At 34.7% G+C, this 15,318-nt stretch overlaps 1 protein-coding gene across 1 annotated transcript; it reads right to left on the minus strand.

Annotated features, from left to right (window-relative positions):
• Positions 1-2,541: 2,541 nt before the first annotated feature.
• On the minus strand, positions 2,542-14,955 carry LOC132553711 (glucose transporter type 1-like). Its single transcript, XM_060217980.1, has 12 exons — positions 14,857-14,955; positions 13,386-13,481; positions 12,919-13,079; positions 12,466-12,590; positions 11,899-12,069; positions 10,938-11,045; positions 10,673-10,761; positions 10,212-10,310; positions 9,546-9,758; positions 3,969-4,044; positions 2,953-3,080; positions 2,542-2,772 (listed from the first exon to the last, which is right to left on the minus strand). The coding sequence occupies exons 1-12, from the start codon at positions 14,953-14,955 to the stop codon at positions 2,542-2,544; spliced, it is 1,596 nt and encodes a 531-aa protein (XP_060073963.1).
• Between the last annotated feature and the right edge of the window lie 363 nt (positions 14,956-15,318).

Genomic DNA, 15,318 nt, shown 5'->3' on the forward strand with positions numbered 1-15,318 from the left:
CAATTAAAGATTTGATAATTACAGACCTAAAATAAACTGATCATTAAAGCTTTAAATTAAGTTCAAAATCAATGTCTGCATTTTTTTTAAAAAATCAAACAATGATTTTGGCTACCTGTGACTGGTAGGTAAAATAGATCATGACGTGGTGTAAAAATAAACCCCGGAATACAATCGGCTATATATAGAACAGATAATGAGATATAAAGAAGGGTTCCTGTGTATTAAATAGCAATGTACCTGTTGTACAGATCTGTCTCTTACAAAACAGGAACTGTGGCAAGGACTTCCACAATAGTGTATAACATGTTTCACGTTAATTCTGTACGTGTCCAGAAAACGAAGCAGAATAAACAAGAAACATGCTTATTCTTCAGCATTTTCTCATTTTAGTCCTCGAGGTTCGTAACCAGCATGTCATTTTTTATTCATTCCAACCGTGGCATAGTTCAAAATATACATACAGACGAGTTAACGGGGGTTTTTTTTTAAATGTTTAAACGTTTTTTAAAAAGTTTAAATGTTTTTAAATGTTGACATATCTATGTATAAATAAGTAAATATATTATCATAATTAAGGGACTGTGAATCTTCCAACCAATATTTTGACATTACTTTCAATTACTTTGGTTTTACCTCACAGAAGCGAGTAGCTCTTTCACGACAAATTTGAATTTAGGAGAAGAGCCAAATGATTAAAACGTACTGCTTCATACTTCTGTTTTTTTCTTCCCCGACTCATAAATGATGATAACTGCCTAAGACTGGTACCCAGGAAGATTTTAATCAATAGAAATATTATTAAAGTCTAGCTTTGAAGGTGAATACCATCGATAATCATATTAAGTAATTTTATAATTTCTATTCATTGGATCTGACAATTCAAATGTCGCATATATGTTCTGACAAACCTAGGGGACTGAAAGTCGATCGACAGTGTCTACAACCTGCAATCTTAAGGACTATGCAAAAGAAATACAGGTGTATAACACCTTCCAAGTCGGATTTAGAATTAGATGCAATTTGGCCAAGTCGGGTATAACGACCGATAAATCAAGCAATGATGCATGCCGGTTGTATTTGAAGAATAACTGTTTATCTATGTAACATTAAATAAATACACTCTATATTTATCTCTTTTCATCTGTCTTAATCTTCGTGTTTAAGACAAAACATGTTGTGGACAAATCATTTCGTAGATAAATATAATATAATAAATCTATTTACAACATTTAGCAGTTCATGGGCAAATGAATTCCCACGAAATCGACGAAAATAAGATTTCCACAAAAATTAATAATTTTACAGTAGAATGGTTTGTATATACTTTAAAGTGCTCAGTGTTTAGAGTACAAAATCATGTCACTGATGTACGTGTACTGAAGCATTCTGATTATTCCTTCGCGATTTTATATATTCTCGTGTCTAATATTCTGAATGGATCATAATTCTTCAACTGATCAAAGAACACTAAAACGGAAAGAATTTGAAAATATAGAAATATTTAGACAAAGTTTTAAAGTGGTTTTACAAACATCTTTATTCAATAATCCTGAACATCGTTATACTTCTAGCGAGATCTAACAGTGGGACCACACATCGCATGCTCCAGTTTCATCCTACACAGAGACCTTTCATCCGCTTCCGCCCGGGCCAACAAGAGTGATTTATATAATCTGATACCTTGTTTTGTTAATGTAATAAAACAAATTTGATTGATAATAATTCTACCTGAGTTGAGGACTTCAGATAGGCTTAATATATACTGTACATATACTTATGATATACCTTTTTGTCAGTGTGTAAACATCTCTTTAAAATACCCATGTTAATGATATGTAATATGAATCCGATCACCTGGTGTGTAAATAATTACGACATCGATAATACATACATTTGTCACAAACATCCTACCTAAGATATCTTCCGACCTAACGGATATTTCATGAGGCACATATTTGCCAAGACGTATACATTTTGATGAGTATTTGCAAATTGGTAAAAATAGCTGTACAGTAGTTCAAGGTCAGTAACACAAAAATCTTTATTTACGTTAGGATAGAAGCTAGGATGTAACTGTTACCAGTTAAACCCTTCACTAACGTCTCGGTATAATGTCCAACCCAACAAGTCTCGCACGGCAAATGACAGTTGATGAATTTTCTTCATCTGAATTTATTTTTCGAACGATGTTTTTTTTTAAATATGCTGAAATGTGAAACATTTTTTTATTCTAATGATTTTTAACGTAGATTTGCTCTTATTCCTTATATCATACCACCTCTACGAGATATTCTGTACTTATTCATTTTCAGTAAGACGTTTTATGTCTTCTGTCTGCAAACATATTATGCATAATTGATATTTGTCATCCAATAGTAGTCTTTGATCACAAGCTTTCGGATATTTGTCTGTGTATTTAAACGTTCACTTAGCACCCAGCTCGAGACGATTTTAGATGAAATTGATAAAATATTGGTTGGAAAGTAGAGTCAGAGTGACAGTGTTTGGTTCAATATTTGGATGATGAAGTTATCTCCCCTAGATATGGCTCTTCACACCAGAAAAAGTCACGAGGTTGGAATCTTCTTTTGCTACTTCGTTACTTCCGGCGGAAGAGAGTGATAATTCTGAATCTGGACGTTTTCTCCAAGCAGACGTTATATCTTCAAATGTCCTATTTTTAGTTTCTGGTAGATATATAAACAAAAATATTCCGCAAAGTGCAATGCATCCTGTGAACGGCAGAAAAGAGTAATTTCCAAGTCCAGCCTGGAATTGAAAATAAAACAATCAGTAAGGAAGGCGTGGCTTAGACAAACAGATGGACTGACAAAATGTTGGACTTAAGGGTTGATAAAGTTCATTTAAAACAATAAGCATGTTACGCACAGAATTAAAACCCGTTTGTTCATTTCACCCTAAGTAATGTTTTAAGATCACAGCACATACCTGCATGCTCGGGAAGGCATACCCTACAGCGAAGTTTGCCACCCAGTTGACGAGGACAGAGAGACTAATGGCAGCCGGCCTGGGACCCTGGGAAAACAGCTCCGCCACGATTAGCCAGGGAATTGAGCCTAGAATACAAACCAATTTGGAGAAATGTGAAATCTTTTCTGAGAGCAAGTCTGTCTAGAAGTGATCAATTTGTTGTGGTTGATGCATATAATGACGCTTTTCTGCAAACAGTATGTAAAGTGATTTTCTAATAGAGAAACTTATGAAACGATTACTGTATATCCTATTAATTTTCGGGGATGATGTTTTCGCTATTCTGAATAAACGTGACCGTGAAAATTTAATCCGTGAAAAAATAAGACAGGTGTATATAAGAGATTCGTTAACATTTTAGCTCGCACAATTTTCATTCTTATTAAATTTGATCGTTTCATCAGAAAAGTGCGAAAATTTTGACTCGATTGCCAGGTATACGATACTTCATATCAAGGGAGCTTACTCCTGAGATAATATAGAGTATTCGATGATTTACTTGAATTTCGTGCATGGTTTATTGGCATATCAACACCTCGATAAATGTGTCTCGATAAAGGTGATGCGGTTCTGATGCCGGAATGCTACTCGGAGTCACTGTTGGTATCTATTTTATAAACTTTACTTATTTTACAAAAATTGCGAATCAAGCTTTTAGCTTATATTAATCACTCGTGATGGCCTGGATTTAAGCGCCTTGGATTCTTACTGTGAGAGGAAACCGGAGTACCTGTGGAAATCCACGTGGTCGGGCTGGTGACCTGTTATACATTTTCACGTCCGTTCTGGGAATTGAACCCCGGGCGCCGAAGCGAAACGTAGGTGTGTAAACGACTGCGTTATCCGACAACCCGACGTGTTGTCGGTATTGTTGGTATTTAAATCAGGGTTATCTGTTTATTTGGCAATACGCTATCAGAATTAAGAATGTTTATCTAAACTTGCCCAAATCACGTACCAGGAAGACAACTTACCTGGCCCAATAGCGAAGAAGACGACATAAAGAAGGGAGACAACCACGTTTGTCACCTTGACCCATTCTGCTAGATGCTGCAATTTAAAATGAAAATTCTTCACTGTTTAAGACAGAGTACTCCCCACGCATACACACAGTAAATTCATTTACATGTATTTTTACCCAGTAATGGTAAATTCCTGAACGTACAGGTATTAAGTTCTCAGAACATAGATAATTATTAAAAGCACTGCTAAAATTTAACTTACTTTTATTTACCTTTTAATGAGCTGTCAGTTTGTGAATTGTGAATTATCAAATGATAAAATGATCTCTATCAATATAATGCTTGAAATATTCCTAACTTCCTGTTAAGTGTCTGAAAGGCCAAGATGACAACACTAATGTAAACAAATAATGGTCGGCGATGGACGGGTTCATCAACAAGCGTCCTTCAACTTTTCTATTAAGAAGGTACATATATTCTTACAATTAATGGCTATTAGTGGCCAAGTTGAACTAGAGAAGAATTATATGTAAATATAGTATTGACTCTAATCTACGTTGTTATTATTAACGCTGAATTATTGTATATTGAGCAGGTACTGTAGTACTAAATGTATATATTGTAATGTAGATACAATGTCATGTGTAATCAGAAGACTATATTGTCTATATATAATAAAACATTGAATAGTTTGATAGTTGTGTATAGGTGATAGTGTGCCAGTATTTCTATATTAATATTCAAATATGTCCCTATGTGTATGGTATGTGCTCTTCTCTCTGTCTATCTCTCCCCTACTCAGCTTCTTCGCTAGCAGATCCTACACCTCGGCTTCGTTTCTTTCTCATCTGTTTCTGGACTCCTTACTTCTCTACTTTACCTTTAAACGTACCACCAGATTCTTTTCTTCTGCAAAATTTTGTAGTCGGTGCATGGAGATGGTTAAAAGCTATTTTGTTGATTATAATTTAATACTATCGTAGAACCCATTAAGATAATATCGGCGAACTGTCAAGGTCTCCGACATAAAGTTAAGCGAAAAGACGTTTTTTCATATTTTAGAAGTCAGAAAAATAATATATGTTGTCTTCAAGACACTCATTTCACTGAATATATAGAAAATATTGTAAGGTCCGAATGGGGATTTAAATGTTATGTTAGCTCGTTTAGGTCAGACTGTAGAGGTGTTGCAATTTTAATAAACAATAATTTTGAGATTAAAATTCTACGTGAAAGGAAAGATAATGAAGGTAATTTCATTGCTTTAGATATATTGTTAGATGATAAAAAAGTAACTTTAATAACACTTTATGGTCCAAACTTAGACACACCTGGTTTCTATCAGCAAGTAGTAGATGTAGTTGCAGAATTTGACAATGAGTTTTGTATAGTATGTGGTGATTTTAATTTAGTATTAAACCCAGATCTTGACTATGATAAATCATATAAGCAAATAAATAACCCTAAGGCGAGGGATAGAGTTATAGAAATAATAGATGAATTGAATTCAGTAGATATATATAGAGAACAACACTTAGATTGTAAGAGATACACCTGGAGAAGATGTAATCCTATTAAACAAGCCCGTTTAGACTTCTTTCTTGTTTCCGAAAATATGTTAGGTAATGTTCAGAAATCTGATATAAAATCTAGTTATAGGTCGGTCAGATCATTCTGCTCCGACTATTACAATAAAATTTACTGAATTTAAAAGGGGTAGAGGCCTCTGGAAATTTAATAACTCGTTACTACATGATGCAGACTATGTCGAAGTTATAAAGAATCTTATTTTAGATATTAAAAAACAATATGCCGTTCTAGTGTATGATCCAAACTCTATTGATACTATTCCAGATAAAGAAACTGAACTTCAGATAAATGACCAATTATTTCTAGAGACATTACTTTTCGAAATAAGAGGCAACACTAGAAAATTCCCAAAACATTGATTTTGATGAACTAGACAGGAAAAAGAAAGAACTAGAAAAGATCAGACAGTCCAAGATGAAAGGAAAGATTTTAAGGTCAAAGTCAAAATGGATTGAAGAAGGTGAGAAACCAACTAAATATTTTTTGAATCTTGAAAACCGAAATTTTACGTCCAAGATTATCCTAATGGTTGAAAAAGAAAATGGAGAGGTTATAAGGAAGCAAGAAGACATTTAACCTGAGATAAAATTATTTATGAGCAACTTTATTCTAGTAACTGTAATATTGAAGATGTAGATCTCAATAACCTTTTGCTAAACTATAATGTTCCAAAGTTAACAGATGTTGAATCATTATCTTTAGAGGGAAGTATTTCATACTTTGAAGCATCAGACACTTTAAAACAAATGAAAAATAATAAAAGTCCAGGATCTGATGGATATACAGTTGAATTTTTTAAGTTTTTCTGGAAACAATTAGGGAACTTTGTTGTAAGGTCTATAAATTATGCATATACACATGGGATATTATCTGTTACTCAAAGACAGGGGATAATTACATGTCTACCAAAAGGGGATAAACCAAGGCAGTTTTTTAAAAACTTGGAGACCCATTTGTCTTTTAAATATTGTATACAAAATTGCATCGGGTACCATTGCTAATAGAGTTAAAACAGTTTTAGAAAAATTAATCAATACAGACCAGAAAGGATTTATTTCGGGCAGATTTATAGGTGAAAATTCAAGATTAATATATGATATCATGCAATATGCAGAAGAAAGTAATATACCAGGGATGCTTCTAATTATTGATTTTGAAAAGGCATTTGATTCTGTTAGTTGGAGTTTTATTGATAAAGTTCTGAGTTATTTTAACTTTGGTCATGATATTAGAAGTTGGGTCAAAATATTTCATAACGAGTCTATGTCTGCAGTTAATCAAGGGGGCAATCTTTCATCTTTCTTCGCAATTAAGAGGGGCTGTCGTCAAGGGGACCCAATCGCCCCGTATATTTTCATACAATGTGCTGAGATACTGGCAATCAAACTTAGAAATAACAAAGGTGTAAAAGGTAAAAAGGTAGATAACTCTCCACTTTTGCTATCACAATATGTTGATGATACTACACTTATCTTAGATGGATACAAAAAATCTTTAAAAGAATCTTTAGTTGAACTAGAAAAATTTGCAAACATTTCAGGCCTGAAAATAAATAAAAGTAAGACACAAGTCATATGGATAGGGGACAATAAATATAGTGAGGAGAGATTTTTTCCTGAAATGAACTTGCAGTGGGGAAGATGTAAATTTGTTCTATTAGGTCTAGATTTTCAAGTTGATTTACATTTGATACCCAAATTAAACTATTACAAAAAGTTAGTGAAGCTGAAGGCAATATTAAAGAACTGGAGTAGAAGAATTTTAACACCAATTGGGAGAATACATGTCATCAAGTCTTTACTGATATCCCAGTTAAACCACTTGTTTATTTCAGTACTAAATCCTGATGATAGTTTTATCTCAAAATTGAACTCAGAATTATATAGCTTCCTCTGGAAAAGTAAAGTGGACACAATAAAAAGAGATATTGTAATTAAAAACTATATTGAGGGGGGTCTCAAAATGGTTCATCTCAAGTCTTTTATAACTTCATTGAAACTCACATAGACTTTTCACTTCAGAAGGCAAATGGCAAATATTGTTTAACACTTATGTAGATAGGAATGTCCTGATAAACTGTGGTTTGGAATATTTAGCAACTTTACAACAGAGGTGAAAAAAATTATTCTGGAAAGACGTATTTCAGTCTTGGAGAACTTTAATTAGTAAGCAATGTATGTTAAATGAAACGGTTGATATGCTAAAAACACCTATTTGGTACAACGAACATCTTAAGATAGGTAACAAGATTATTTTTATAGAGATTGGTTTTGTAAAGGTGTTGTAATTATTAATGACTTAATAAAAGAACATGATTCTAACACTCTTTACTCCTATAATGAATTTTTGCAAAAATTCCAAATTAATACAGATTTCATAACATACCAAGGTGTTGTGTCTGTTATAAAAAAATATATGCCACGTGATATCCGCAATGTAGTGATAAATTACCCATATATACCGAAAATCTTAGAAATTTTTTTTAAGCATAAAAGGGGTATGAAAGATTTTTATAACATACTCTGTAGAAATAGCTCTACAGCCACAGGGATAAACAAGTGGAATGAACTTTTTGAATTAAATGATGAAACCTGGAAATCAATATACATAAGTCCTTTTCAAGCTACTACAGACACAAAATTACTATGGCTGCAATACAGAATTAATCATAACATATTGACCACAAATTCACATCTATTTAAATTAGGCCTTGTTGACAACCCTTCTTGCCACTTCTGTAAAACTGAAAGAGAAACAATAGTTCATACATTTTGGGATTGTACTGAAATCCAAAACTTCTTACAAAACTTTGAATTTCTACTAGATGCACTGTTCATCTCATTTGCATGTAATAAGGAAACCTTCCTTTTTGGGCTTTTTAATCAAAATAGTTGTAGTAGCAAAGTAGATAATACTATCATTCTGTTAATGAAATACTATATATATAGATCAAGATGTTTGCAAACAACACTTTCTGTAACAGCAATGAAAAATCTAATTAAAGATACTTACTTTTCTCAGAGATATTCAGCGATAGGGAAGGGAGACACTTTTGTACATAAACTTAATAATGAGTGGAAAAAATGGGACAGAATACTTCCATCTACATAACCTTGACATTTTCGTCTTGTCAGGAAAAAAGTTACATTGTATCACCTTTATCTTTGTTTTAGAAATCTTTTATTGTATGTTAATAGCATAAACCGTCTCCATGCTTCTGGTAATTTATTTCCACATTCTTTTCTTGCTCTCTTTTTCTCTCTTTCTCCTCCCTTTTATTGCTATTTTTTTTCTTCTCTTTCTGATAATAAACAATGCACTAGTTTCTTTTTCCCCCCTTAAATGAAATTACAAAATATATACATACTAAAGCTAAGTTTGATGAATGAGTGGTATAGTATGCAAGTTATACATGGTAATATCTGTTGTATATTATATTTATGCATTGTTTGAAAATTGGAAAAAAAATAAAAAGTTACAAAAAAAAGTTTGACATACACTTTTGATTGATCAAGATTTACAGGCGTTGTCGATGAAGCAGAAAACGCTTAATCTTTCGGAAGACCTAGTCTTATTCTTCTAGTCTTTTTCAGGAGTGTAAAATATTGAACATATGACATACAAGTGAAAAAACATCTTTTAATAATTTAGAATTTGATACAGCAGAGCCAGACAATGAACTGAGCTGTAACATACAGCTGTTTCGTCATTGTAGATCTCGTCAGTGATGCTAAGGGCCTAAATTTTAAAGCCTATGAGGCAATTAATGAAAATACAAAGTCATGGAAAGAAGAGTCAAATCTGGACGGAAAATAATTGAATAAATTTCGTAATTTTCATATTTGTAATCTTTATTATGTTCATATTTTGCCCTAGTTAGATTGGATTTCAGGTTTGATTATGATTCTATTGACATTTTGTTTTTTCTTGTTGTTTATTAATACCTTATAATATCTAGCCAATCAGAAACCTCGTTACATTTTAGTAAACACAACTTACCGTGAGTGCTAGTGACACGGTGATCAGGATACTGAATACAAACATTCCTCCAAGTCCTAGTAGGTGGAGCGTTCGTCGCCCTACCCTATCCATCAATGGTATTGTTACCATTGTCATGGTTACCATGATGGCGCCAATACCACTGGTAGCATGAGCTGCAGAATCCTCAGATAGGCCAACACTTTTAAATAAACTGAATGAATAGTAGAAAACCTGAAAAGGGAAATAAAATATTGTTAAAGTCACACTACGTGTTCGTGAAATCATTCACTCAATAAAAAAACTGGTCAAAGCTGTCCAATAAATAAACAAATGAATATCTCAAATTTTATGACTACTTTCTAATGATGGCAAGCGGTAAATATACAGTTGTGTTCTACGGCAAAAACTCTCAGTGAACCACATTTATGTCACCAATCAAAACTTGCTGTATGTTATGCCTTTCAGGTGACACGTTATATTTGTATGTAGGAAAGCATCTAAGTTATATACAAGGGACATAACTCTTCACAATATTACGGTAACGATGTAAAACGTCTTTGTTGATATTACATGAGATACTCGCGGCTACTTTCTTCCGCATTTAAAGCTGTAACATTTTAAGCGTGCTTACATGAATTAAAGAAAACACACACACAGTCTTTTGTGACGTAGTACACAACTTACCGCAACAATACCAGACAGCTGCTGTGAGAGGTGCATTATGAAACTTATAAGGAGTGGAGTCCACAGGGACTTTTTTCTGAGGAAGTGTATCAGCGAGATCTGTTAAAGTAAACGTCAAGGCCATTTCAATATAATAAAACGTTTATCATACAACACGTTGTTCTCCTGTGATATATTTAATGATATGCAAATGAACGATGTGAATGTATTAATCAGTATCGAATCCATTGTCGTCACCTCGTCAATGTTCGGATAATTATTGAAACATTAATGATGGGAAAAACGGTGTTTATTTTCTCAGAAAAAGGTTGCATCATAGTTATCTGATATATTCCCTGATGACGATAACAATTTTCTTATTAAGAAGAATTTAGAATAGACATATTCTGTTTTGTTTCGTATTTTTTCATGTTTTAGTTTCGTATTTTTTCATGTTTTAGTTGAATGCTTTCGATGCTCACTTTGGCCTCGGACTGTTGGATCAGGAATTCTTTCTTCATCTCTTCGATGTCGTCATGGACAGCTGATGTTCCCCGCAATTTTACCAGGGCTATAATCATATAATTATACTTCTATAAGAAATCGCTGATTATAAGATTAAAAAATATCATTTGGAGAGGTATTTAAGTCCATTTCATTTAAAACTGAGTGAACGAACAGTCTAGTCGGTACTACGAAGGACAAGGAAGAAATAATGCGAAAAAAGATTTAACAAATCAAACATACCTTTAAGGGCGTGGTCTTCTTTCTCTTTAGAGATAAGGAGGTATCTCGGACTTTCTGGACAGAATGGCATGGTCAGTAGCTGTAACGCGCACGGAACCGCACACAGACCTGCAATACAGATGTGAAATGTCTACACAGGAATAACGATTAGCAATCAGCGCTAAGTCGTGAAACTGCTGCCTATTTTGCCTTAACTGTTACATTTCCTATAGTTGCCTTTTTTAATTTTAAATTTTAATTTTCTTTCTATTTTGTTCCGACACCAAAAAAAGAGGATGAAGGAATATTCATTAGTTGATATATCATATTCTTTCGATCTTCGTTCTGAGCTTTAAAAACTACGCGATGATTTACTGTATTCATGAGTTTGTGTTGATATCATTTGAACTGTTTTCAAACCATCTTTACCATTTTTTTTCTTGTTTATTTATTTATTTTTTATTATTATTATTATTTTTTTTTTTGGTTTTTTGGGGTCTTTTGTTATCTCGTTTTTCGTGATGTACCGTTGTTGTGTCTTTTAATAATTACACATCGTTAATATAGATAAGATTATGCAGATAACAAAATCGTATCAAGATAGTCTTTCAATTTGGAACTGAAATGACTATACTATCCCGCGATGATTTGGTTACCAAAGGAGCAGGTGCATGCAGAGGAATATTATACTTTCTTTCTTTTAGATGATGACAAATTATTCAGTTCCTGTAAAGGACTCTCATGTTGATAATTCAGTTTGTCATGTTGCTTACATTTCAACGTGATTCTGGTTCGCATTATGTAAGGTGATAGTTTTTGATGAATCAAGTTTTCTTTTATCGAAAGTGTCAGTGGAGTGACAGTTGATAATTAGACCTTGCTGTGACTTGGTGTTTTTATCATACAGCTATTCCCCACGTACCAAAAATATCGTGTTTGCAAGAACTGACTTTAATGGCGGAAGTAAGTATATCAGTGTTACCCAGAAGTATGTGCCAGTAAGGTTCATTTCCGAGGAGTTCCGGGAATCCAAGTATCTGTGAGAGGAGGATTCCGATAGTTACTCCGAGTTGGTGAATGACTCCTAACGCCCCCCGAATGTTTGACGTGGAAATTTCCGATAGATAGAGGGGAGTTAATCCTGTATAAAGGCCTGGAAGAGAAGATATTTTATAAAACAAAAGCAACAGGGACATTTTAATGATAGCAAGATCGAAGAAAATCATCGTTGAACATGGGGTGGAACAGGAAAAATTGTTTCATCACATCTGTTCAATGATTTTGACTGTAAATAATAATTTAGCATTCAAAATTATAAACTAGAATCAACCCCTTAACGAAAGATGCCTATAATTTTCAGAGAAAAATAAACAAAGACACATACACATGATATGTTACTGATTGTTCAGAACTACTTGATTGGGTATTTTGATGCCAATTCAATTAATATTTATCACGTTTCCATAACCAATGTTTCAATATATCCGTATATGATATACATGCAAATTAATTAAATTTATTCTGCTGAATATATAGACATATGACTTACCACTGTTGAATCCTACAAAGAACCTCCCCACGATCACCATTTCGTAAGACCATGCCATTCTACTGAAAAACATCAAGGCCGCCGCGGCAATCCCAAACGCGTTGTTTATCAGCATTCCGTATTTCCTGTTAATCAATTATAACATCGTTATGTTCGACAGGGTTGTTGGTGATTAAAATTTAAAAAAATTAATATTTCCGGATCTGAGTTTTTTTACTAAATGATATTAATGCCTTATTTTTCTCATTTCATGGACTTAAAATTTATAGCCTATTTTACACTATTACCTAATATTGTAAAAAGTGTTTTTTTGTTTTTGTTTTTTTTGTTTTTGTTTTTGTTTTTAAGAATATGTAACTAATTATCAAATAGGTTGTTGTTCGATGCAGTCCTATTTTGCGCCAATCCTTAATTCTTGGAGAAAATACCATAGAAGACGGCATACTAAATTACCTTCCGAAATAATCCGCCCACCATCCGGCAAGCAAACCCCCTAGCATTCCGCCAACGGCAAATATGGCTACCAGTAAGGCATATGTGTTCCGAATTGATTCTAATGTTAAAGACTCGCCTGTCCGTCGGATGTGTGTCTGGTTCATAAAGTCTTTGATGCTCTGCAAAACCACCAAAGAAAATGTCCATCAAAGTTTGGCAAAAGTCCTAGACAAAACTGATAAAAAATCCATGATGAATGAGAATTCGTGTCGGTTAATCTGAAATGGTTCATGAAACCACGTATGCACATCTATAGATGTCATAACTTGTATAGCAAATAAATGCGCGTTTAGGTGTAAAACGTCATAGTAATGTGTATACGTACGCCCTCTGGCGCGTTTATGTGTAAAACGTCATAGTAACATGTATACGTACGCCCTCTGGTGCGTTTATGTGTAAAACGTCATAGTAACATGTATACGTACGCCCTCTGGCGCGTTTATGACCCCTGTATTGTATCCGAACTGCAGAGATCCCATCACTGCTGCGAATACAGACAATATCAGACGTCCGGTCATCGTCTGTAATCAGAAAAAGTTAATTTATTAAAACAAGTTTTATTTAATGAATTAATTCAATGGTGAAAGCGTTTATTATACATGATACTAAAACTGATAAATCATATCCGGTTACTTAAATACTTTCCTGAACATGCATTTTTCCGCTCCTTGATTTTCCGTTGTCCAACTTAAGATTGTACCCTCTCTCAGGTTAAACGCTGTCCAAGTTGAGATTCTGACCATAACTTTACCATACATGACTTATCCTACCTACTGGTCAACCGATGTTATCACCGGTGTTACCCTGTCCTGATTAGGAACCTGACCAGTGGTTTACCCTATGTTACTTACCTCTGTCGCCGGTGTTACCCTGTCCTGATTAGGAACCTGACCAGTGGTTTACCCTATGTTACTTACCTCTGTCGCCGGTGTTACCCTGTCCTGATTAGGAACCAGACCATTGGTTAACACATGTTACTTACCCCTGTCGCCGGTTTTACCCTGTCCTGATTAGGAACCTGACCAGTGGTTTACCCTATGTTACTTACCTCTGTCGCCGGTGTTACCCTGTCCTGATTAGGAACCTGACCATTGGTTAACACATGTTACTTACCTCTGATTAGGAACCCGACCATTGGTTACCATATGTTACCCCTGTCGCCGGTTTTACCCTGTCCTGATTAGGAACCTGACCATTAGTTACCATATGTTACTTACCTCTGTCGCCGGTGTTACCCTGTCCTGATTAGGAACCAGACCATTGGTTAACATATGTTACTTACCTCTGTCGCCGATGTTACCCTGTCCTGATTAGGAACCAGACCAGTGGTTTGCCCTATGTTACTTACCTCTGTCGCCGGTGTTACCCTGTCCTGATTAGGACCTGACCTGTCGCCGGTGTTACCTGACCATTGGTTTACCACATGTTTACTACTTACCTCTGTCGCCGGTGTTACCCTGTCCTGATTAGGAACCTGACCATTGGTTAACACATATTACTTACCCCTGTCGCCGGTGTTACCCTGTCCTGATTAGGAACCTGACCATTGTTTACCACATGTTACTAACCTCTGTCGCCGGTGTTACCCTGTCCTGATTAGGAACCTGACCATTGGTTTACCCTATGTTATTTACCCCTGTCGCCGGTTTTACCCTGTCCTGATTAGGAACCTGACCATTGGTTAACACATATTACTTACCCCTGTCGCCGGTGTTACCCTGTCCTGATTAGGAACCTGACCATTGTTTACCACATGTTACTAACCTCTGTCGCCGGTGTTACCCTGTCCTGATTAGGAACCTAACCATTGGTTTACCCTATGTTACTTACCCCTGTCGCCAGTGTTACCCTGTCCTGATTAAGAACCTGACCATTGGTTTACCCTATGTTACTTACCCCTGTCGCTGGTTTTACGCTGTCCTGGTTGAGATTCTGTCCGCCTTTTCTGTTCGAGATTCCGACATTAGTTTCCGCGTATCTTGATTCACGTTCCATGGTAGAGTTATGCGTTATGCTTTGACTGTTTTTCTGAAATGAAATAACAAATTTCATGTATATTCCAATATGTTGAAAGTAATGAAAACTTTTTTCATTCAATCATAATTCCTAATATTCCTGACATTTTATTTTCATTCCTGATGTTTTCACATTTCTTTAGTTTATGTCCATGACACCCGCAAAATGTCAATTCACCTTTTTTCAAATGGGTTGCTGACATCGCTTCTTTTACGACCGAATTATTCCGAGAGTTAGAATGTACAACTGACCTAGGACTAAGTGGACACACCAGTGATCGCTAATCCTTAACTATAGAACACCAGTACTAATACTAGTGGTAGAAAGAACAGCGTTTTTCGA

Source organism: Ylistrum balloti, unplaced genomic scaffold (genome assembly GCF_031769215.1).
Source record: "Ylistrum balloti isolate Yb309-2 unplaced genomic scaffold, AGI_CSIRO_Ybal_v1 Utg370344, whole genome shotgun sequence".
Taxonomy (NCBI): domain Eukaryota; kingdom Metazoa; phylum Mollusca; class Bivalvia; order Pectinida; family Pectinidae; genus Ylistrum; species Ylistrum balloti.